General features: G+C 38.0%; 3 protein-coding genes and 1 pseudogene across 4 annotated transcripts; 2 read left to right on the top strand and 2 right to left on the bottom strand.

Annotated features, from left to right (window-relative positions):
• MEE12 (maternal effect embryo arrest 12) lies at positions 1 to 4,542 on the top strand. Of its 2 annotated transcripts, XM_059592401.2 has the most exons (5): positions 1 to 187; positions 278 to 1,066; positions 1,378 to 2,205; positions 2,320 to 2,453; positions 3,890 to 4,542. In XM_059592401.2, exons 2-5 carry the CDS (start codon positions 436 to 438, stop codon positions 4,520 to 4,522), a joined length of 2,226 nt encoding a protein of 741 aa, XP_059448384.2. In that variant the 5' UTR covers positions 1 to 187; positions 278 to 435; the 3' UTR covers positions 4,523 to 4,542. The 2 variants fall into 2 exon arrangements, with proteins under 2 accessions (XP_059448384.2, XP_059448383.2); XM_059592400.2 differs by having other exon boundaries at positions 1 to 1,066.
• Positions 4,543 to 6,593: 2,051 nt separating this feature from the next.
• Positions 6,594 to 8,187, bottom strand: LOC132178562 (zinc-finger homeodomain protein 11-like). Its single transcript, XM_059591005.2, has one exon. The coding sequence runs from the start codon at positions 7,829 to 7,831 to the stop codon at positions 6,914 to 6,916; it is 918 nt and encodes a 305-aa protein (XP_059446988.2). The 5' UTR covers positions 7,832 to 8,187; the 3' UTR covers positions 6,594 to 6,913.
• LOC148586616 (uncharacterized) lies at positions 7,974 to 17,316 on the top strand (annotated as a pseudogene).
• Positions 17,317 to 19,683: 2,367 nt separating this feature from the next.
• On the bottom strand, positions 19,684 to 23,575 carry LOC132179815 (uncharacterized). The gene is made up of 7 exons (XM_059592598.2): positions 23,017 to 23,575; positions 21,987 to 22,058; positions 21,408 to 21,466; positions 21,120 to 21,276; positions 20,518 to 20,598; positions 20,315 to 20,404; positions 19,684 to 20,086 (listed from the first exon to the last, which is right to left on the bottom strand). Exons 1-7 carry the CDS (start codon positions 23,275 to 23,277, stop codon positions 19,967 to 19,969), a joined length of 840 nt encoding a protein of 279 aa, XP_059448581.2. The 5' UTR covers positions 23,278 to 23,575; the 3' UTR covers positions 19,684 to 19,966.
• Between the last annotated feature and the right edge of the window lie 365 nt (positions 23,576 to 23,940).

Raw genomic sequence — 23,940 nt, 5'->3', positions numbered from 1 at the left:
ACAAAGCCCAAAGAAACGAAATCACTCCCTTGGGCTCTCATCCTTCCTTCCTCCGACTCAAAAGGGCCCAACCCTCACACTCCCAACTCTTTCAAAACCCTAATTCCCTAATTCAAACTCTTAACGACCTCATCGTCAGCAAGCTCGATCGCGCCAAGATGCAAAACCCGTACGCGGAGGTTGAAAGGTGAAAAACCAAAATTTTCTATTTGATTTTGTTTTAGACCATACTGCGAAATATTAAGCCTAACCAAACGTCTGCTTCACCCAACGTAAGCCTTCCAAAACGACAGCGTTTGTTGTTAGCTACGACCGTATGCCGCTATTCCAAGCAGCCGAACCGAACAGACCTCGCCGCCAAAAAGTAACCGCTTCAATCTCTTCCTCCCCGCAAACACATAATCGGGCTTTGAGACCCGCCCCACGGCAATCGAAATGTCGGACCCAAAGAAGTGGACCTGCAACACCTGCGGCAACGTGGGCCTAGAGGACGGCAACGACGGCTTCTGCTACTGCGTGCGCTGCGGCGCGCGGGCCGATGACTTCATCGAGACGGGCGTGGCAGAGGAGGACTTCATTGACAAGGGCTTCGACACCGGCGGCGGCACCATGTACATACACAGCCACAGCCGCCGCCGCAACGCCTCCACCATCAAGGCCGAGCCGCTCTCACAGCCCCTCTATGACTCCCCCAACCTCGGCTTCTTCTGGAACACCCTTACCCTCGACGCCGAAGCCACGCCTAAACCTCAGCGTCCGATCAAGACAGAGGAGTACTTCGACGATGGGGCGGGGCCCTCGGGTCCTGAGGATTTCGGTGGTTCTTCGGTGAAGGGTGTGGGTCCGGGCTTCGAGGATTATTACAACGAGATAAGGATAAGGTATGTGATGGGTGTGCAGATGATGGTTCAGTTTCAGTGCGAGGCTTTGGTGAGGGAGTTCAAGGCGAGCCCATTGATTTGTGGACTTGCTGGGACGCTTTGGATGAGGTTCGTGGCTGGCACTGGCGTCTTTGACGACGACTGGGCTGACCAAACCATTCAGGACTCCGAATGTCAGACACAAGGTACAGCAACATCGTTGTAGTTAAATACAACTTGCCATGTTGAATTTCGACGGGACATTATGTGCATATTCAGAGCGAATCGACTCTTCATATGTGCCTTGATATACATTTATGTTAGGCTCGTTAATTTAATCAACATTGTCTCCATGCAATGCATATAACATGGAACTTTATTATTCGTGAAAAAAAAAAAAAAAAAAACATGTAACCTTATTGTGTTGATTACTTTCATATAATTGGTAACGGGGTGTCTGTTTGTTTTGCTATGGCTATTTTCTTGATAAGGGAATGCATTTCTTCCTTGATTTCAGAAGAGCCGGAAGATCACAACCAGCGCTCTAAATTCAGAGCAGAACCTCATAATATGTATGGTAAGCGAGCAGTGATGATTTGGTGTAGATCCTTAAGGAAGAGGATCCCATTATATTGTTCTTTGGCTGTTTCATTTCTTGCTTGTCATATTGCGAGGGAAGCAATCTTGCCAACAGACATAGTGAAATGGTCCCTCGAAGGGAAGCTTCCATATTTTGCTGCATTTGTTGAAATCGAGAAACGCATTGGACGGCCATCAAGTGCCTGCCCTATAAGTTCAAATGTTATGTTTAAACCTTCTCAGGCTCTTTCATTCCAGAAGTTGGAATCGCTAGCAGCATCAGTTGCTCAGTCAATAGGCTTGGATTTGCCTCCAGTCAACTTCTATGCCATAGCTTGCCGCTATCTCCAAAAATTATGTCTTCCCACGGAAAAGATTCTCCATCATGCTTGCCACATATATGAGTGGTCAACGCCTCCAGATTTATGGCTATCAACAAATGAGTTGAGACTTCCTTCGCGTGTTTGTGTGATGTCAATACTGATTGTTGCAATAAGAATTCTTTATAATATACATGGTTTTGGAGAATGGGAAAATAGTTTATCTAGTCATTGTGGTTCCTCCCCCACATTGGACCGGTTAGGAAAGTTGGACCTCACTTGTGATTCCGATTCGGGTAGGGCATCTGGTTCTCCTTACCACAATCTAGATGATTTGGGCACAAATTCTAATAGAAACTCATCAGAAGTTCAGAAATCTGAGTTGGATGCTGCAGAGCTTCTGCACAAGCTTGAAGCTAGATATAATGAGATTGCTGACTCCTTTGGTAAGGATGAATGTTTGCTAATATTTTAAAGGTTCTATGTTATAAAAGCTTTTCCTTTTGAATCTTTAAGATGATCAGCTATGCGGTAATTAACCTTTTACCTTTTATTGACAGAGTATTCAAAGGACTTACCTACATATCTCCAGTACTGTAAGGATGTGGCCTTTGCTGGATTAGAACCGTCATTTGAGAATCACGAGGAAGAGAGGTTAATAGAAGAATTCTGGGATTTTTATCAGAAAGAGAAGGTATTTACAGCTTAATATAGTTAAGATTTTTTCTCTCCAAATGTGTGCCTGTGATTCGTAAATCTTTGAATTTCTTTTTGGTTTCTAGTTTGCTAAGTAACAATTTGCACCAATTCTTTTAGCATAGAAGAACACAAAACAAGCTTAATATTTAAAAATTATTTTTTTATTTGATATGTCTGATTTACAGATTGACATTGTTTTTCGTAAAAAAAAGAAACATCATTCTACTCTTGAGGGTCGAAATTTAATTCTAAACCTAGGGCTTGCTTTAACTCTGCTCTTTGTCATATGGAGAGTCTTCCACACTTACTGGCCTGGCTGAAAAAGATAATATTGTTGTGCACTCTTGGCCAATTACTCATGAAAGGTCTCAAGGAGATATGCTGATAATCACATTATCTGTATTCTTTTCAGTTTGAATGGGTACTTTTGTCTTTCTTTTGCTCTTGGAAGGTTGCTAGGAAAGGTTTGCTGTCTTATTAGTGACCATCTGCTAAGCAGTTTCTTTCTTCCTGTCATTTTGTGCATACTCTTTGTGGTTGTCTCTGGGTTAAGCATACTAATTGAGGTATATATTTAAGTTTCAGTGAACTTGGGATAGATGTCACATATAGTTGTGCCTGCGCTCTTGGTTCCTTATTGTTACCCTCTCATGAGGTCTAGAGATGATATATTAAGAGCTCCGTTGATGTCTGTCTCCAGTGGAGAACCCATGAATTTTTACTTGGAGTTGGAGGCGCCAAATATCATTGTGAGACAGATGAGAGAGGAAATTTGGGAGGCGACTTTGAAGTTGTGGGGAAGAAAGCAGGGGAGAGAGGGAGGAGTTGGGAGGAGTATGGAGAAAGGTCGCGCGATTAGAAACCTTTTAGGAGTTAATTCTCGGGATATAGAAAAAGCTCCCCAAACACCCCCCCCCCCCCCCCCCCCCCCCTTTTTTTTTTTAAAAAAAAGGAAAAGCTCTTATAGATTTCTGAGATAAAAAAAAAAAATTTCTCAGAGTTTGGAGGATGTTAAGGGGGGTTTCCCAGATATTTGGGGAGATTAATGAGGTTTCTTAGATTTTGAAGGTGGACCACGAGCCTTTTCTTATTTTTATTATTGTTGTGGGGGGATGGGGGCAGCCATGGCCCCCTTCCTCTGCCGAGGTCTGCCTCACTCAAATAGTTCCTGCATATGGGAGATAGATATCTAATCTCAAGCTTGTATGACATCTCATCTCTTCAATGGTTGAGAAGACAATATTTGTTAGCACCTAACTTTGATTGAGAGCTACCAGTTAAGTGGTTCACTTTGTGTTTGTTCTGTAGGTTGTTTTTCTGGGTTGCGGATAGGATTGTGCATATAACTACTGCTTGTGCAGAACAGTTTGAGCTTGGAAATAACTCAAATTGTTATTATTTCTAACTTGTAAAATATTTCATTGACTTCAGGATAATGAGCCAGCAGAACCTCTTGAAGAGGGACGTAGTAGTGCTTTTAACCAAAAGAGATCGAGGAAAAAGGAATGGAGTAGTCATATGTCTAATTATAACAAGAAGATGAGAGATGAAGGGTGTATTAGCAGCCCATCCTCAGATAATGGAACTTACCGTGCAGATGACTCACAGGGGGGCCGGGATGGTGATCCTTCTTCTCAGAGTTCAGAGGGTGATCAAAACTCAGAAAGCAAGGGCCAAGCTTCAGTTGAAACTCTTAAAAATGAAGCCATCAGACGCATGGAATTAGACATGGAAGAGAATAGGTTCTTATACATTCCACCAAGGGTCAATGTCAAAAGTTTTGATTACCTCCTCTATGTGAGGAAGAAGGATGGAGCCTTAACTTATGTTGCCCATGCAGATTACTACATACTGCTTCGTGCTTGTGCTAGGGTTGCCCAAGTGGACATTCGAATTATGCACATTGGGGTTTTGAGTCTTGAGAGGAGACTGGCTTGGTTGGAAACCCGAACCGACCACTGCTTGCATTTGACACCACCTACTGTTTCTTGTGAGTTTTGTACTGATGTCGCACCAGAACATGCTGCTGATGATTCCATTGGATTTTCAAATTTGCATATTTAAGATTTCTACCATTGGGCTGTGCTTGCATTCTTCGTTAATTTTACTTTTTCGTGTTAAGGTAAATAAGCATGGTTTGCAGGCCCCTTATCATTAGTAGGGAATAGGATCCTCTGCATTTCTAGTTTCGTAATTATCACTGCTTGTCTCTGCATCCACAATTAATTCGTAAACGTGGGACTTTAAATAGAGTATGATGACCATGATAAAGTTGCTAGGAAATAGTACAGTACAAGCAATACCACGTGATGCTTCATTTATATCCTTCCATAGACCTGTAAGAGACTATTATAGAGAATATCAACCGTTGGACCAGCTGCCTTCAGGGACGGGAAATAGTTCAAATTGACAATACGCCTGTTATTGTCATTACGTTGCCAACCTAATAAAACTAGCCCCAAAACATTCCAAACAGTTCGCCACCTGAAGGAATTTATGTGTCAAAACTCATTCTCTTTTTTTTTTTTTTAGGTATTGCACCGGGTTCAATACTCTTAATATAGATGATTTATTTTAAATAAACAGTCAGAATATCACAACACATAGAAGAAAGAAAGAGGGGCTAGTTGAATTGTCTCCTTTGCCAATTAGAGTGGTCCGTCCACCGTCAATGGCCGAATTAGAGATAGTTGAACCATCCATGTGGCCAAAATGAGTGGTTCAACCACTCTAATTTGACCTTTGGGGTAGCAAAATAATCAATGTGGTTGGGCTTCTTCTAAACTGGTCACTGGGGGTGGTCAAACTACCTCATACGGTTTGGGCACTCTCAACCCAACTATCAAGAATGATTGAATCACCATAACGGCTAAAGTGGGTGGTTCAGTTACCCAAACTGCTACTATTATGACTACCAAAGTCGCTCATTTTATTTTTCTCCTATCTTCCTGGCTACCCCTAGAAAAAAAAAAATGGAGATCATACATATCCTCCGAGAGTAATTGAATTTAAGAGAACAAAGAGCAACACTGACCCCCCAAAAAAAAAAAAAAAATCGTAAAAATTGCGCGCCATGTTAAAAGCTCAATCCGCATCCAAAATGAATGTACTTTCGCCTGGACTGGGCCGAGGCCATGCAAACAACAGGTCCCACGACTAGAACACCAGCTATGAAGAATTGATGTTTAGTTTGGTCCACCACCTTCCATTCCAAAAGGCTGCCACAGATTAAAAAGGAGAGTAGGAAATTTTTTTTTTAAAAAAAAAAGTGCACCTCGTGGCATGACAATGAGGGGTCCGGCTTGGCCCAGTTCTAAATGGAACCGAACCTGTTGGATTGGAACATGTATCTTAGCCGACAATGAGGCATTAGTACGTGGATCAGATATTAATTAATTAATTAATGAATTAATAAAGAATAACTCTAACCAAAACCAATTGGCTTTCGGCTTTCTTATCTTATCAAGTTATGATTAGCAGCAAACGAGAAACAAAACTTGCCGCTTTGATCTACAAACCAAATAAGGAAAGGTGGCAGGCCTTCAGAGTAGTACTGCCTGTCTGTTTCCAGCATCTTTCATTGATTAAGCAAAGCCTTCTTTCTTGCCTTAAAAGCTCAGATAAACCAAGATAACATACAAAAGTACTTATATCAGAACCTTTTTTTTTTTTTGGTTAATTGGAATACCACCAAGACTAAACAGACTAATGAATAGAAGGGTGCCAAGTGCCCCCCCCAAAAATAAATAAATAAATAAATAAGGAGCGCCTATATCAATTACACTTACCAAACAACTAAAATTATTAGATTAGGAAAGAAAAAAAATAACTAAAATTATTAGAAAAGAATGCGGACAAAGAGAGGTTTGCCCCAGTGAATGTGCACCAAACTGCAACGGTGCCATTATCCCTCAACAGGACAAGGGTGCACGTTTCTGCAAAAGTAGGAATGCTGTATAAATGAATAAGGACAGGATTGCAGATGACAAATCATAACAAATTGCATCCCAAAATTGATAAGCTCCAAGCTTTGGACAAATAAGTATGGGATCGGCCGGAGCCGTTGGGAGCCTCTCACTTCTCCTTTATCAAACGGATAACATTTAAGCAAATACTAATTGCTCCACAAACAAGCTCTACAACAGTAATCAGATATATTATGATGATCAACTTGAACAGGAGGAGAAAGAAACTGAGCAAGAAACATGTCAGAAAATGAAATCAACATTCAGGCTAGCACTTAGCAGAAACTAAACGTCAATTAACAGACGGATTCACGTACAACTAAGAAAAATTACTTCCCTTTGATCGTCAACATCTCTCCTCTTCCTCTCCACCATCAACATTTGAGTTATCAGTAACCATTAATCAGCAAAGCTAAAAAGGGGCGAAAAAAAAAAAAAAAAAAAAACATACTTTTTTTCTTTCTATTCCAGTACTTTTTCCATCCCCAGATCAAGACGAAGAAGAAGACCCATTAGCAGAAACATGAAGATTACCACTGCCACCTCCATTAATGTACTCGCTCTCTTTCTTGCAGCAATAATCACTGGTCTCAAAGCTGACTCTATCGCCATTCCCATTACCATTTTGACCGAAACCCATCTCTCTCTTCCTCAAAGGGTTCTTGTTGTTGTGCATCCAAACCTTGAGGACCCTTCTATCTACCCCAACCTCATTACAGAACTCCTCCACCAACATCTCATTGCTCTTCGGCATCTTCCAGCCCAGTTTCTCACAAAACTGAAACATCTTCTCCTTCTGTTCCTGAGAAAATTTGGTTCTGAATCTCTTTCTCCCAAGTGGGTTCTCGCCGCTCTCTGTCCTCATCAGAGTTGGATGGGAGTTTTTGTGGTGCTCGTCATACTGCCGAGGAGAGGCGGTGCTGAGAGACAACAGCGTTTGTGGGATGGATGAGAAGTAGTACTGGGATGGTGGTAGGTGCGAGACTGGTGGCGGTGAGCACACTGGGCTCGGGCTTTGGCTCGTGGAGGAGAGGTGTTGTACGTTGAGGGCTCTGGGAATGAGATCGTCTGAGTCGCGGCGGTGGAAGTTCCGATGGCAGCCACAAGCGGCGCATTTCAGCGAGGTAGGGTCGGAGTGGGTTGCGGTGGGGGAGGGCAGGAACTCTCCGCAGCCGTCGAGGGCAAGGCCACCCATGCTCGCTGCGTGGTTCTTGAGGCATTCTTTGTAGGACACGGACACCACCGCGAGCGGTTGCCGTGGCTGCGGCGGTGGGTCAGCGGGGTGGCGCTGGTGGGGCTTTAGTGAGCCGTTGGTGAAGGATAAGGACTTGAGGGGTTTGGCCTGTGGTGGGGTTTCAGTATCTGTATCTGGGTTTTGGGTGGTTTTGGTGGTGGGGTTCATTTCCATGGCTCTGTTTGGAACTTTGGGGGTCAGGAGGGTTTTGTTAAGCTGAGAGAGGGTCCTTTGGAAAATGGATGTGAAAGAAAGGGGAATAAGCTAAGAAGTTGATGGCTTAAGACATATGATGATGATGATGATGATAATGATAATGGCAGAACATCATGGCGCTGAGGATGGAGATGGGGACAAATATCTTTTAAGGATAGGGGTATACGGCTCCGGAGACCACAACGGGGGTTTCAGATTTGTTTTGAGTAATCAGAGTAAACAATTTACAACGGGGTTCCGTTTTACTCCTGTGATTTCACGAGTTAGCTGTGGGCAATAAATTTGTCTGAATATATGTTTTTGGCAGAGGAAAGAATTATATATTCTTTCGATTTGAATTTGGGAGAAAGCTTGTCTTGTTTAACTCGGTCTTAAGCCGATACGTGGCTCATGCACAGGATCGATGCTAAGTACCGAAGTACATTTGAGGCCCAGTGATCATGCTCTGCCTCCTGCAATTTGATTTTCCCACTGCAAATATTACATGGTTTGTCTACTATCGCTGAAATCCTCACCAGTCACCTCCAGTCTCCGGTGCACTCTCATGCCTGCCCTTTTTCTTGTACGACCCACATCTTCAAATATTTTGAGGCCCATTTGTTATTGTCATATATGACTTGGATCTCGTGCTTTGATCTACCAAATCATGATTAATTTCTGACAATAAAACAAGCCAATTTCACGTAAAACTCTTTTAACTTATTTCCAAATTTAAAGTTTTAGAATAAATCATAATTTAATATGATATATGGACAAACTTTATAAGAATTATTTCATGTTTATTATCCAAATTACATTAATAATTAGGAACAAAAAAAATTGTAAATTAATGAGATGCTGATATATATATGCAACTGGACTTGCAAGAGCCTATTAGAGCAGTTCTTAATTATAGAAAGAAAACCAGAAATGAAAATTGTTGATTAGGAGATAACTCTAATAATAAAGTACGTTGATGTGGGGTCACCATTAAATAATTATCGTTTCGCCACGCTTCCACGTGTTTGAAAGAAATCTATAGATTACGACATGTCTGTTTATTCTGTTTATGTATCTTTAAATTTACCAAAATTTTATTCAATTTCCATTAAAATTTTTTTTAACTACCCATTACTTTATTTTATTTGGTGGGTAGCCACGAAACCTAGTTGATTAAAAAAGAAAACTCCATCTTTGTAGTTTCATACTTTTTTATTAGGGATTGGGTTGAGATATATTGATAGATGGGGGGTGAGGAAGACAGATGTGATGTTTTTGTCGTTTTTATAATAAAGCCTAATCCACAATCATGGTCTATTAGAATCCAAGAAAAATTCTTCTCCAAATATAATTCAGATGGGTATGAAGTTATGCAGTGAAAAATTGAGCCAAGAAGATGTGTGAATTTTGCTGCGCTATAAACGGAATATGATGGGAAATGGGCAACATGTTAAGGAAAAATGGAGGGGGTGTGGCGCTTAGGAGTCAAACAAGTTGTTAATGGCTTAAAACAATGCTCTGACAAATATGTCATCATCAAGAAGCACGCGCGTCGTCCAAAATGATACACAGCTGACTGATCAGTAGTAGGGGCACTAGATTTGTATCAACCCGGCCAATGGATCTACTACATGCCATCCACCAAGTTTATGCTATGTGCATCATAGCTTTCTTTCTTGAATCATTTCTCTCCTTTTTTTTTTTTCTTTTTTTTTTTTTTTTAGGCCTTTTTGGTTTTTTAAAATAAAAATATAACAAACAATTTATAACATAAAATATTTCAAAATAGTTTTACCTTTATGCCAAATGAGAACAGACAAAATGTTCTTCCCGTACAAAATAAAACAAAAATCCTTGTGGTGTGTGACTCTATGACAAAATTATCCCTCCATACAAAAGAGAGATTGGTTTGGAGGTGATTCCACCACTTCCATAGGCCTTTGAGAATGGTTGGCCACCCTCTTGACCCATTTTGATAGAAGTCGACCACTCTTAAAAGCTGGTTTAACTCTAAGGGCGGCTAAGCTATTCTCATTGTCCTTGCGAGTGGTTAGACTATTTTGGATAGCTTGAATTAAGATCATTTTCAGTGCATTTGAATGTGGAATATCTAATTAGTTATATTTGAAGAGTATTTTTATCCTCTCAAAAAGTGAAATAATAAAAATATTTTTTTCAAATTTAACTAACTAAATATTCTTCCGTTCAAATAAACGGTTGAAAATTCAGTTCTCAATAACTTAGGGGTAGTTAAGGCCCTTGGGATGGTTGACCATAAAGTTAGTCAAAGGAGATGGTGGACCACCCCTAGGGCTTATAATTAGGTAGTTCCCCCACCCATGAACCAACAATATTTAAAAAAAAAAAAAAAACATTTTGTTTCTTTAATAATTTTTTACTTAATGGTAAAATTGAAAATTGAAAATGATTATTTTGTATGGATGGATCATTTTGAAACTATATGGATTTATTTGTCGCAAGGTTAACCTGAAATGTAACAACTTCTTTTAAAAGACTAAAGAAGCATGCATTATTGTATTTAAGAGGATTTTTTTTTTTTTGTCCAGTTCTATTCGTATGAATGCTAATAGATTAACACCATCACATTCATGACGAAAAAGGAAAAAGGAAAGAATAAACCAGAAAAAAAAAAAATGTGATTCCATTATCCTTTAGTCTGATATTTGGAGTGATGGTCAACAGAACAACTAACATGGGTTTTCTACAATAATTGAGGGTTTCTCATGTTAGGGGAAGACATGTCCTACTGCTAAGGTTAGTTAAGGCCTTAAAAGTAGCCCAAGTGCAATGGTTGAAAAAGGCTTTTTTCAGTCTTTAATTCTCAGCACCATGCAATGATGCAACGACTAATATGTCTCAATTTTGAATTTGTGATTGATCATTATTGAATTTTGATCAAATAATAATTTTTATAGCCACATTATTCATAAAAGAACTTAAAATAGACAAATGAAAAACTTCTAAAATTAGTAAATTACTCCTGATGCAAGTGTATATAGGGCAAAACCTTTGAAAAAAATACACTCGGATAAAGAGAGATAGGCAGATAGCCATTGGCCAACACCCCAAGAGCAAGGCTGATGCGGGCCCACATACCCAATAAAATGCCCCACATTTTTACTGTCATGGTTATTTGGATCAAACTGGTGACAGTGAAAGATGCCACAAGTGCATTAATTTGAAGTTGTGGGTGTGGATCAGCATCCACCTTAAAGCATTTATTTATGATTTATACTCCTGCATGCAACATTAGAGTAGAAAAGATAAGATAAGCTTAAGGACCCAAAATACAAATAAAAAAATATATTATTTTGATGAAAGCCTGCCAAAAAAGTAACGATAAAGATTATCTGTTTTTTTTATTATTATTATTTTTTATAAGAGCATTCTCAGCAATTACTCAATTATTTTCTTTAAGTTTAAGGATCAAAACTATTTTTTACTTTTTTATACAAATATACACTACAATAAATTTTCTTAATAATTCCTTATATCATTAAAATAATATTTTGAATTTAATAATCACATGAGAAGAGGGAGGAGAGAGGAGAGAGGAGAAATATTTTGTATTTAATAATCACATGAGATGAGAGAGGAGAGAGAATGAGTTTTTTTTTTTTTTTTTTTTTTTTTTTCATTTAATAATTACAAAGATTGCTATAGTACTTTGAATTCTACGGTAGCAATCATTATGTTTCTGGCTTATTTAGAGAGTCTATTGTGGGTAATTTTTGTAATTTTTTTGACATTTTTTCTAAATTTAAGAAAGAGAACCCCATATAAAGATTTTGCTAAAAATGCTCGCAACTATAAGGATTATCTAATGACAATAATAATAGAGAATAGAATATTACATATAATCTTGTTCTTTTCAATCACTTGTCTTATTTGTTCCTAAAAGAAAAGTGCGCCTCAAATCTTCGGACATAACCGAAGAATTCAATTCCTGTTCTCTAGAGAAGGAAGGTGTACTAGGTTGTTCACCTATCTTTTGTGGAAGAGAACAATTTTCTCAGGTTCTTTACCTAAATAGAATCGTGCATCAGTATATTTGTTAATGTATTTTATAATTTTTTATTTTTAAAGCATTTTGATGAAAACGGTTTTTATGTTTTTAAAAATATTTTGTTTTATTTTGAGAGAACATAGACAAAAGACAAGACAAATATAAACAAACAAAACCAAACTAAATAAAATAAAATGTCAAATCAAAATAAGACGATTCAAATCAAATCATCAATATAAGACGATGAATTAGTTAGTGGGATAATCTATAGAGTGGTAAACGATCACAAAAACATTTATATTTTTTGAAACAATTTGCCAGACAAGCACATGACCACTTGTCAAACAAGGGAAATAGATCATTGGAAACGGATGGTCTCAAGGAATTGGGAATACTTAGAAAGCCCAAGTCAATATATTTGCAACGACCGAATGAAAAATAGTAAAGAGAAGCCGTGATACATGTGAATCTGAGAGAACAATGAACAGACCTAATTTTGGAAATCTTTGCCATTTACATGAAAGAGGCCATTTTGAAAATGGCTTTGGATGCTTAACATTTGGCGGTTGATGGACTACTAAGGTTGGGTTTTGGAGGCCGTCTGGAGTATAATTTTTTGGTAGTCTCTCAATTTTTTTGAATGGTTAACCGATCAAGAGTGATGATAGAGAGAACACAGGTGTGCATCATGCCTGTGTTCTCTGTATCATCACTCACCGATCAATCGATACATGAAAATTTGGTTGAATTGGGTTCGACAATAAGTGAATCACTAAAGCTAAGTCTTGAGGATCCGTAGGTGATATGATTATCCAATACTTATAGACCATTTTTTATAAAATGATTGATTGAAATAATTTCAAATGATATGAAAATAATACACGTTATAATTAAAATTTTATTTTGTTGCATTTAATGATATTTATGTCATAAGAAATGAGACAGAGACAACATATAAAACCTAGTCTCGATTTATTGATGTTTGGGGTAAATATTTTGTTATCCTCCAAATATTAGGACCACCCACGTGGCAAGTTGTGGTCAAATATCTTCTTAATTTTGTGTTGAGCTGCACAACCGCTAGCTGTTCGTGAGGTAACGTCCCTTGTCTCTGCAACCTAATCCAATCATAACCGTACGAAACTGACTGGAAATTTAATTCAGCAAGCAACACGCCTACGTGGCATCGTTCTTGGTTAGCCCAGTACATTTAAATTGTAATAGTCATAGAGTGCTGAACCAAATGGGGGCCCAATATCTCTGGAACATATTAGGCTTAGCCCATAATATAACCGGACATAAGCCCAAATCAAAGTCTGGGTTATCATGAAAAGTCCACCAGGCCCAGAAGAGTAAAAGGCTCAAGGTGATAAAACGTCGCCGTTTCCCCCTTCTGCTCCGTTGCTTCCTGGTCGAAGGCCAGTGTGGCTTTAGGGCCAAAGTTCAGCTGTACAAATGCGCCCAATTAGATTGGGGTTCAAGGAGTCTAGCGGCATTGAATTTGAACGCGTGCGCGCACAGGTTGAACATTAATCAGGTGCACACGAATTAGTGGGTTTCCTTTCAATGTTGGTGGGGTTCACTTTTGGAGAGGGGTTTCTCTTTGTATTTTCGATTTTGCTGATGTTTTTCCTTAAGAACAAGCTCTTGTGTTAAATGGGTACGAGTTGGTTTTGGATTAGTTTGTCCATTAATAAAGTGGCCTTTAACCCCCTCAGTTGTGTGTGTGTGTGATTTTGTTGGTTTTGAGTTCTCTAATATATGTGATAAAAGTGTGGATTTTGATTGGTAGTGAAACCCGGATGAATTTTTTAGGACCTCCCAGATTGTTGTTCAACTTGTAATCTCTCTGTTTTTGTAACAATTTAACTGGGCTTGCATACAGTTCCTAGTCCTGCCAAGAAATAAAAAAGAACAAAAGAAAAAAAAAATGAGAATGAAAAGAATAGGAAAAAAAACTCAGCTCAACTACTAATGACTCAGATTATAAGATTATAAAGTGTTTCTAACTATTAATGATTGAGATTTTTCTGTTGTATTGGCCTAATGTCTCTCAGTCTGTCTCATAAGTTTGTTAACACTGGTTTCTGCATGATGATATGACATGGAAAATTTACATGGGAAGTGCACCTTAGATTTCAAACTTCAATTGAGTTTGAGTTCATGGTGCATGTAGATAATAATTTGCTAATGTATCTTCCAAAATTAAGTAAAGCAGTGTAATGAGAAGAAATAATGATAAGCAACTTTCAGGAATAGGCGGTTTCTTCTCATTAGTACTTGTCTCTTTGTTATGCAGATACTTTGAATGGCATCTCATATATCGATGGGTTATCAATCAGCATACTACTTTCCCTTGACGTGTGGTTTCTTTTGAAACAAACATAACCACGTTTAGATTGAAATTTCCTGAATCTTCCTTGCTTACCACTACCAGTACCCGTGCATGAAGTTACTAGTCTTCTTTCTTTTGAGCTTTTACATGTGATATTTTAAAACATGAACCAGTAGAATTGGGAGTGCTTAGCAAGGTTACCCAGGGTCAAGTCATGCTTTAGGGAAGTTAGTTAAAATATCAGATTAGCAGATAAAAAATCAGTGAATAGATTCACTCCTGTGTTCTCCATTTGTATGGAAAGTTTGAAATTCAATATATTACATTAGATAAATTTCTCTGTTGATCCTGCCTCCTTACCTTTTCTGCCAATACTGCCTCTGTCCCATTCCTTGACCCAATCCCAATGTCTTACTTTCTGCAGATGCCCTAGGGAATATTCGTATTTAATAATTGTTAAAGTTGTTATCTTTACTTCACTTATGTCATTTCTCTACAGTAATGTATCTTCTGTTTAATATTGACAAGACATTCATTAAGAACCTTGTAATTTCTCAAAGATGTAAAAAACGATCACTTTTCTTCTAAAACTTTTGCTGAAACAACTCTTCAGCCGATGATGTCTTCGCCTGAGTGATGTGAATTGCAGCTGGTGAGAATCCCTCCTCCAATCGTTTCCCTCACACATCACCACTTGACATTTTTCTATGGTCTCAGCAATAAAGATGAGCTAACATTTGATGATATCTTAGGCTGCTCAAAGTAGATAAGGTCAATAGTGATTTTATTTTGAATAATCTGAAGTATGTGGGAGACTAGAGGTGACAGCTAGACCAGATGATGGGATATGAGATTCTACACCAATTTGCATGATTTTCCATTCTAGCTAGATATTTAACCTAAGATCTAATAAGATAGTCCATATGGTTGTCACGAGAAAGATTAAAAAGAAAAGCAGATACCCCTAGAAGAGTGATGTCTAAGACATAGGATGAAAGCTCTTTGTAAAAAGACATGAGTGCTGCCCCGGTTTCCTAGCTAACGTCACCTGTAGGCACTATTTCATTAGGAAATGACTAGTAAAATAGCCAGGAAGAATCAATTACTTTTTCCTACTTCTTAACATATCAATTTGTATTTACTTCAGCTGAAAGGGTTTTCAATAGGTGTATGTTGAGTGAATAATATCATGAGTGCTATTGTGTGTGCCACTGCATTTTGTTCGTTGAGGTGGACAAATAAGGTTTCTCGTTGTAGTTTGAAACAATCAAAATATGATAATAAGGTTGTTACGTTTGAAAGATATTTGTGAGAGCCAGAGGATTAAAAAAAAATCAATATAATCTGCAAAAAGCTGTAGCACTAATGCGAACAAATATAATCTTTTCCTTCAAAGAAAAATTTAGAAAAACAACTATATATGTTTCTCTTCTGGGAGCCTGCACCATCATCTACACTGGCCTTTTGTCAGTCATTGATTATGATTTCAGCTTAAAATACAGATATGATGCTTGCCACTGAATGCCATTCAGGACTTCCTCTAGTAGCTTGACTATACACCTCTCTATGATAAAGAACTCTCAAAACAAGATTGAAAAAAAAAAAAAAACAGAAAGAAAGAAAGAAAAGAAACCCAACCAACCAACTAACCAACAAACCCTCATGAAAGTTCCTTGACAAAGCAGACAGAATCTACTGCCTTCTAGTTTCCTCTTCTTTGCTAGAAGCTAATTCTTTCATTTGATGTCAACTTGCTCTTCCTCTTTCTAGTCAGAGTAACAAGAATGTATTAAGACCTGTTGTGGATAGGATCTGATCCTTTTCGCACTCTCCGTTTGCTTGATTCATTTGGATCAAACTTCTTGTTTACATGTGCTGACTTCTTCTCTGTGTTCATTCCCTCCATGGCGACATCCTTAAGAATACGTCGATTCTGTGCCAGTGCACCACGAACTTCTTGGCCTGGTTTGGGGGCAAGGTCTGTTCTTCTCACGCCAGAAACTTTATCTGGCTGAACCGCTAAGAACCCAATGCAGATAAGAAGGATGAACGCTCTATGAGCACTAAAAACCATGGTTTCTACCCTCGAACAAACAAGGAGAATTGAAGTATCTCCCTTTCGTTTAGGATAAGAACAGAATAAGCAGGTCTGAGCTTGTAAACCTTCTATTCTTATGTTCCATTCCTGTAGATAAGCCAGTTATTTATCTCTTATTGGATTTGGAGGGAGCTTTAAAGCATTAAAGTGGAGAGGGACCCAAGACACCTTAAGGAATTTTAGATTCACTATGCAATCTAAGCAAATTAAGGCTGTTATACAGGAATCTGACAAGGACAAATACCCTTGAGAAGCCAAGTATCTTTTTTTCATTTCTTTTTTCGTACTTCTCTATCATTTGGCATGCTTTTGTCTACCAAGGAAAGGCCAACTCTGTCTCTCGGACTCATAGCCATCTTGGCACATTACCCGATCATTCTTGCTTTTTTTTCTTTTTTTTCTTCTGAGCATTTACCCAACCTTTCCTGCGTGTATTTGCACCTGACTGTTATATTCTTGCTATCCCAATGGTTTATGCTCAGTATCGTTTCAGCTCATGTGGATGCCATCAAACTGTACTTTTAGGTCCAATATATGCTGGGTATGTATCAATGTCACATGCAACCAGGAGGATATAAGGTTTTTTTTTTTTTTTAATTATTCTTTTCCCATAGGCAAAGAGGGATGAGATATAGTCTTAAGAAAATGAATATTTGTTTGCAGTGGTATTCCTGTAAATAATTGTTCCTTGGTTATTAAGAAAAGTAGGTTTTTGTTTTTTTAACAGGGCAGACAGAAGCCATGGACCACCCAAAAACTACAACGTTGCTATGGTGACAAGCAAGTCATATAAAGAATAGATGGGGGGCGAAGGGAAAGAAGGGGGAATAGAACAGCCCCCAAAAGAAACAAACCCTTGCTTTATGCCATTCTAAGATCTCCTCTCCACTTTAGAATTCCAAGCTCTATTCCCCATGCAACAAAAATTACAGCACTTGGTTTCTTGTGCTAAATGTCTTTCTTTATGCTTTTCTTCGCTCTTATTTGTGCTGCCAACCTCTAAATCTCCCCATTCAATATTTTGGATAAGACCCACTTCAAGCTTCTCTCTTCTGTTATTTTATTATTATTATTATTATTTTTTCTCGTTTATTCATGCAGACCATCTTTTTGATTATTTTATCAAACTATATATATCACAGTATATCACATGCAACTAGGAACATTCTAAAGCATAAGTTCTTACACTTTATCAAACTGGTGACATAATGCCGTATATTGAAGGGTGACTGGTCATGGTCCAAGCAATGCAGCCCCCAGCTTGGGTGTTTTGTTAATGGATGATTCTTTGCTTTTTATCCTCCAATTAAAGTAAAAGGGGTTGGATGAGTTGTTGCTTTCTGGTCTACGTTTTTCTCCATGAGGTTTGAATTTTCTTTTGAGGGTTTCACGCATCATGCATCATGCATCATGATGCATGAACCCATGTGAATTGCAATACATGTCAATCTCTTTGGCAACATGATAAATTGAAAGGCACACGAATTCCAACTAATCTCCTTAGGAGGCGTGTTGGATGTGCCCAACGGATGTTGGAGTGGATGTGTTATACACAAGTTAAATTATCAATAATTTTTTTTTTTTTTTTTTTTGAGGAGAGAGAATGTGAAATTATCACTTTATTTTAGACGTTTAAATTGATTGAAAAATGATAGTTTTAATTATTTAATAAATATTCCAACACTTTACCTTATGTATGAGACTAGACAACACATGAAATATTTTAATTAAAACAAAAGGTAAACTATGAAATTAGAGTTTGAATTTAAGACTTGTTCTATGATATTATGTTAAGTTACTAGTTATCTTAAAAACTTTTAATTTCACAAGAAATAACGAGTTTTGTTATATATTTATATTCCAATAGAGAATCTCTTAGAGATTTTCTTCTTTGAAACCCCCATCCCTTGTGCATGCCAACAGACGAGGGAAGGGGCTCCATCTCATTCCCCTTCCTCCCTCCCTCGAACTATGCCCCTTGCCCGCCAGGCGGCAGGCGCCCATGTCCATAGTGTTTTTTTTTTTTTCTTAATTTTGCAGTTTTGAAGCCACTTTACTGTATATAGTTTTTTTTTTTTTTTAATCTTTTCGAAAATTTTCAGTTATGTAATCAAATTTTTATATTGATTAATTAAAATATTTTTAATGATTTCTAATTTTTAATTTTAGATCCTGCGAACTCAGTCATTGAATGTAATAGTATAATACTAACGTTCTATTTCAAGTTTTTGCCAAATTAGGAAATAAATAAGTGTTAGGTGGGGCCTTCTACTTAGATTATGGTACGGCATGTACAATGTTATTGTTAATGTACTTATTAGATAGCCTTTGGCTTTTTTTTTTTTTTTAATAAGTATTATACCATTACAATGAATCCTTTTAATAATTAGGTGGATCCCATACCCTCTTATGATATATATAATATTTCTGGATTCTCGGGGGTTAGTCTTAAAGTTGTGGCTTTTGTTAATTTTATTTAAAATCTAAAGGTCCCAAGAGCCTTAGCTCCCCCTCCCCCACCTCGACTGTCTCAGTGCAATGGTCTACTGACTAAGCCACCAAAGAAAAGGGAGGAAAAGGAGCACAACAAAGCAAAGTAAAAGAAGATAAAGCAAATTGAGTTCACAGATCATTACCAATCTTTGAACAATTCCCTGTTCCATTGCTTTTCCAAAGTTTATTTCTTTGATTATACTGTAAGAACTAAGAACCATGTGACTGAATTTGAGCGTTTAATGCAGCATCATGGGTCATGCTAAACCGCCGCCGTCCATCACATCATGTGAACCATCAAGTAAGAGATGGGTGAACAATGGCCTAGATTAATTATTGGCAGAACAGATAGATGTGTTGGTTAGCATGTGTTAATTCTAAAAAGCAAAGACAAAAGGGAAAACAACAATCAGAATGTTAGCAAATTATAAGTTAAAGGCGAGTTCCTTGCTCTACTTTAGCATTGATCTCCTCGGATCACAATCCTTGCCACCAAGACTGAGGGAGAATATATGCTTGCTCTTGCCACTTCATGACCAAATATTAAACCCTTGTTACGCCCGCTACTTTATTAAGGGTGATTCCTATAACCTCCAGAGGCTGAGCTTTCGTAGTTATGCTCAATAGTGGTTGTCACGTGTGTAAAAAAGTGAGTGAGACCTGCTATCTACTAGTTTTATCCTCAATGTGACGTGCCACGTACTTATGAGAGATGAGATTACAACTATACTTGGCATTTACTTTCTTCGAGATTCACTAAATCAAGTTCCATTTGGTGGGAAGGAAAAATGAAAGAAAACTTCTGTAAGAGAATCACATAATGAAACATCAAATTGGTAATTAAAAAAGAAAAAAAGGTCTATTAAAGGCCCAATATCAATACGAGGAACAGTGATGATTACAAAAATAGATGGATCAAGAATAGTTATTACCAAACAAGTTTAACAGATATTTATGCGAACAAGATAACACATTCTAGATAACAATCAGGTGCTCGCTCAAGCAAAGGCGTGCGAATTCTTCTATACATACATAGAATCGGACGGGGAAAACAAAATATGGGGAAAATACAACGTCATTGTTTCTTCATAATTTATTTTCCACTAATTTTTTCTTCTTCTCGAATAGAAACTATGAAGAGTTGGTGCGTGCACATGCAAATTAAACAGGTTCCTGGTGTGAAGTCACAGGGGGTCCTGATGCTATCGCAAATTGCAGACCCCTACGTTGCCCAGGTTGTAGTACAAAAGCAACTTGTGTTGCTGCCAATGCTGCAGCCTCCTGTAAATACAAAACCATATGCATCACATTAAGATTTCGAATTCTCAAAAAGAGCTGTCAAAAGCAAGTACAATATTTACATGTTTGGATAGTTTGTTATAAGGAGAAATTTTTTTTTTTTGATAAGTTGTTATAAGGAGAAAAATTAGTTATAGAAAGAAAAAAGGTGAAAAATAAAGACAAATAATAGAATTTACAATTAAGAGTAGAGCTAAAGGCAAGACTGACCTGTCTTTGACGTCGCCGCTGCAAGATACTTATGGCCCAAGCCATTATGTAGCAGGGCAACAGAAACCCAGCAGCTCGAAGCAAGAAGAGCTGCAGAAAATCAACTAAATATCAGCTTGGTTAACCACAAAATGAACTTTGAAATAAAGGGTGCAGCACCACATGGCCCTTCAAGAACTTTTAAGTTTAAATTCCACACTTACAGAGAAAAAAGTAGATGCATCATCTTCTCCATCAGGATCTGTGATGGTCAATGCATGCCGCAAGAGCAGGAGGGCCATTAACTGCCAAATAGACCAAGTCAGGATCTTAGATGCATGGGATTTCTAAGAATGGGAAATATTTTTCTTTTTTTCCCCTTTTCTTAACAGAAAAATGTCATTTGCATGACCAACGGTAATTGGCATAAATGAAACTTTAATGCTGGAAAGAGGAAACACCTTCAAGGGCTTAACAATCATGGCAAGCAGTTCTAGTTTTTTCATTTCCCCAAAGCTCTCTTCCATCAAATATTGAATATCAATAAGAGCTTAAAGTTTGTATACATACTTCGATAAATATTACATATAAGCAATGAGCTATTCGCATGACCATATGAGGTAAATGGACCTCTTAACAGGAGAATGCTCAATGATATTCATACATTATGTATATGAGGTTAATAGACCTCTTAACAGGAGAATGTTCATGATATTCATACATATGTATATATGTATGTATGCGTAGGTGTATGCCTTTGTGTGTGATGATTCATGGAATTCTGCATATAATTCTACGCTAAAGAATTCATAATTTATGGGCTTACAATTAGAGCAGCTGAACGGCAAAATGCGGCTCCACTAGCATTTGAAGCTGCATACTCATCATACTCAGCTTCCAAAAAGTGACGTTCCGCTTCTGCAATTGCCAGGATGCGAGGATCACTAAGATCCAAAGGGGTGCCAGAGATTGTCCAGCCTCCACTGAAAGAAGGAACCGTTACCCAAAGATTTCGTGAGACTTATCCAGATTGATATCTCTACCATGCATGATCATAAAACTCACAAAAGTATATACTTATATAATTTAAAACACATACGAAGCTTTAACTTACCCAATATTAATGGCAGTTTCTTCAGGGCGAGGTGGAGCAGTATAGCCAGATTGGTAAGACTGTATATCAAAAACAAAGAGCAGCATCAACAATGAGGTTCATATAAAAATAACTTAACCTACAAGATTTTAACAATCAAAAGGTACAGCCAAAATACATTCCAAAACATGCCACCATCCACTTTGATCCAAAACACACTCTCAGTGAAAATATATTAATAGCTTGCTTATCTAAAGGTAAAATTGTACATAAGCACAACTCCATGAAGCATATATATATGGTTCATACCTATGGCTTCCATTTCAGTTAAAATTTATTTTTCTTAAGAGAGCAGGAAACTGGTAGTTCAACCCATGCCCCATTATATTAAATCTTTAACCATCACATATCTAAAGGTACAAGCATAATAGTACTCAAGAATGCTTTAAAGGAAAAACATTGAATATCATATAGCTATCAGTATCATAAAAAAAATTAACTTTTACAGCATGGATGCTGCTTAGGAAATAACACACCACATTTTTTTTGATAGGTTAGGAAATAGCACACCACATAAAGAATAAGATTCAAAAAGCATACCTGATGACAGATCTCACAAGTTATATCTCCTTTCTCATTGCACCAATGCTGAACACACTTCCTATGCGCATACTGAACAAAATTGGAAGCCATTAATATATGCAAGAAATCAAAATAGCAAAGTGAACTAATACAAATTTCATTGCTTAAGAGAAGAAAAAGATAATTAGAAAAAAGGACGGACACTGTCACTCCCCAGTGTAGCTTTTAGTGGCGTCCATGGCTTAATAAAACATTTTCACATTTATACCAAAAGAAGTTATTTGCTAGCTCTAACTTGTTATCCACAGAAATAATCCTTAAAAAAAAAAGCTAGTACCAATAGCCATGGTTTTTGAATTAATTATTACAGTTTGCACAAATTCTCATAAACACAGAAGCTACCAGAATTCTAGATCAAGGATTTACGAGAAAGGTAATTAATCTACTGTTATCAAATGCAGGATAATCACCCACTGCATGAAGATTGTGGTTTTGTTTTTCAAAATGGGTGGAACATAGTATCACACATTACTCCTAGCAAAGAATCTATTAGTTATTGCCATTAGCTTTTAACAACCAACCTGAAACCTCTAAAAATGTTGTATTGTGCAAGAGAGAATAGCAAACTCCAAACCAAGTCGAACCACTACCACTTTTCCTTAGCGACCTCATGGTAACAAAACATAATTACTAAACCCATCACCCTCAACAGAGCCACCACATATCAACCAAATAGACGAGAAGTTTCAACAGCTTCAAAAAAACATAATCAAGATGCCTTTCGTTATCCAAACAAACAATTTCAAGTTCTCATTACTTGTTTCCATTCTCCTTCAATAGAAATACATCTATATCACTTCCATCTGCTTTTATATAAAAACCATTTTCCTTCCCAACCAACCAAACATATTTTCCCGAGCCTCTTCGATAACCAACCACGAACTTCTTATTCTCAATCCTACAACTACCAACAACACACATACACAAACAGATTCAAATACTTCCAATTCGATTACCGCACGTGAGAAGGGATACAAAGCTTATATACCTTTAAGCTGCCACTACAAGCACAAGGGGTCTCCAAGTTCTTGACGCTGTCCTCCTCCTGGCAAATGCGGCACTCCGCCATCTGAATCAGCGGCTCCTCCTCATCGGAGCCCTCTATTCGCTCATCCACCGAGCGCGACGGCCCCGCAGTTTCTGGGTCTGGGTCTGGGCCAGAAGGACCCTTGGTCTGCGACTCCGCCACTGGCTGTACGGCTGCAGGCGGAATCAGACGGTCCACGTACACCACCAAGTGATCGCTCATTTTCTCTCCGGAACCCCTAAAATTGATCACCACAATCTCCCCCAAGGTCACAGCTTCAGAAACCTTGAACTTGAAAAAGAAGCCCTAAATTGAACAAATTTCTGCGAAATCGGGGAGTAGAGGACTCCTTGATCGCTTGGGGGAGAGCAGCGAATGAGAGGTTTCCGAGAAAATTCCAGAGAGAAAATGAGGGGATACAAATATTACCAGCGGAAATGTTTGTGAGAGCGAAGAAATAGGACAAAAAATGGAATTTTGCTCCGCGCTTTCCTATTGACTTGTTTGGAAATTGCCGAAAAGTGGCTATAGCCTATATATAGTGGGGGGAGTCATTCGGGCTTGGCCTCGGGTTCACCGATCGTCAACGGGGTTTTCTAGCCTTGCATCCAACGGCTTCAAGGGTATTTCTGTCATTTTCCATATGCATTGCCGCGTAAACGACCTATTCCCATTTCCCAACCTAATCCGGTCCGGGGCCCCACAAATACCCACGACCCAACTGGTACGAGTAAAGGATTATTTTGCATATAAAATTTGAAGAAGATCTTCCGCATTTTAATTTTTTTTTATAATGTAAAAATATATTTATCATATACATTTTATGGATTAGGATTATTTCTATTTCAAGTAAAACCAAGAAAAACCTATTGGTTTTTCTTGGTT

The sequence above is a fragment of the Corylus avellana genome, chromosome 4 (genome assembly GCF_965113065.1).
Source record: "Corylus avellana chromosome 4, dhCorAvel1.hap1.2, whole genome shotgun sequence".
NCBI lineage: Eukaryota > Viridiplantae > Streptophyta > Magnoliopsida > Fagales > Betulaceae > Corylus > Corylus avellana.
This window is presented reverse-complemented; position numbering and strand designations above follow the sequence as displayed.

Excerpts from the sequence above, each read along its gene's own strand:
- LOC132178562 (XM_059591005.2), bottom strand. The coding sequence starts at position 7,831 with ATGGAAATGAACCCCACCACCAAAACCACCCAAAACCCAGATACAGAT.
- LOC132179815 (XM_059592598.2), bottom strand. The coding sequence starts at position 23,277 with ATGAGCGATCACTTGGTGGTGTACGTGGACCGTCTGATTCCGCCTGCA. Across the intron at positions 21,467-21,986 it reads CTTGTGAGATCTGTCATCAG|TCTTACCAATCTGGCTATAC; the intron begins GTATGCTTTTTG and ends TTTGATATACAG. Across the intron at positions 21,277-21,407 it reads GAAACTGCCATTAATATTGG|TGGAGGCTGGACAATCTCTG; the intron begins GTAAGTTAAAGC and ends TCCTTCTTTCAG.
- MEE12 (XM_059592401.2), top strand. The coding sequence starts at position 436 with ATGTCGGACCCAAAGAAGTGGACCTGCAACACCTGCGGCAACGTGGGC. Across the intron at positions 1,067-1,377 it reads CTCCGAATGTCAGACACAAG|AAGAGCCGGAAGATCACAAC; the intron begins GTACAGCAACAT and ends CCTTGATTTCAG. Across the intron at positions 2,454-3,889 it reads ATTTTTATCAGAAAGAGAAG|GATAATGAGCCAGCAGAACC; the intron begins GTATTTACAGCT and ends CATTGACTTCAG.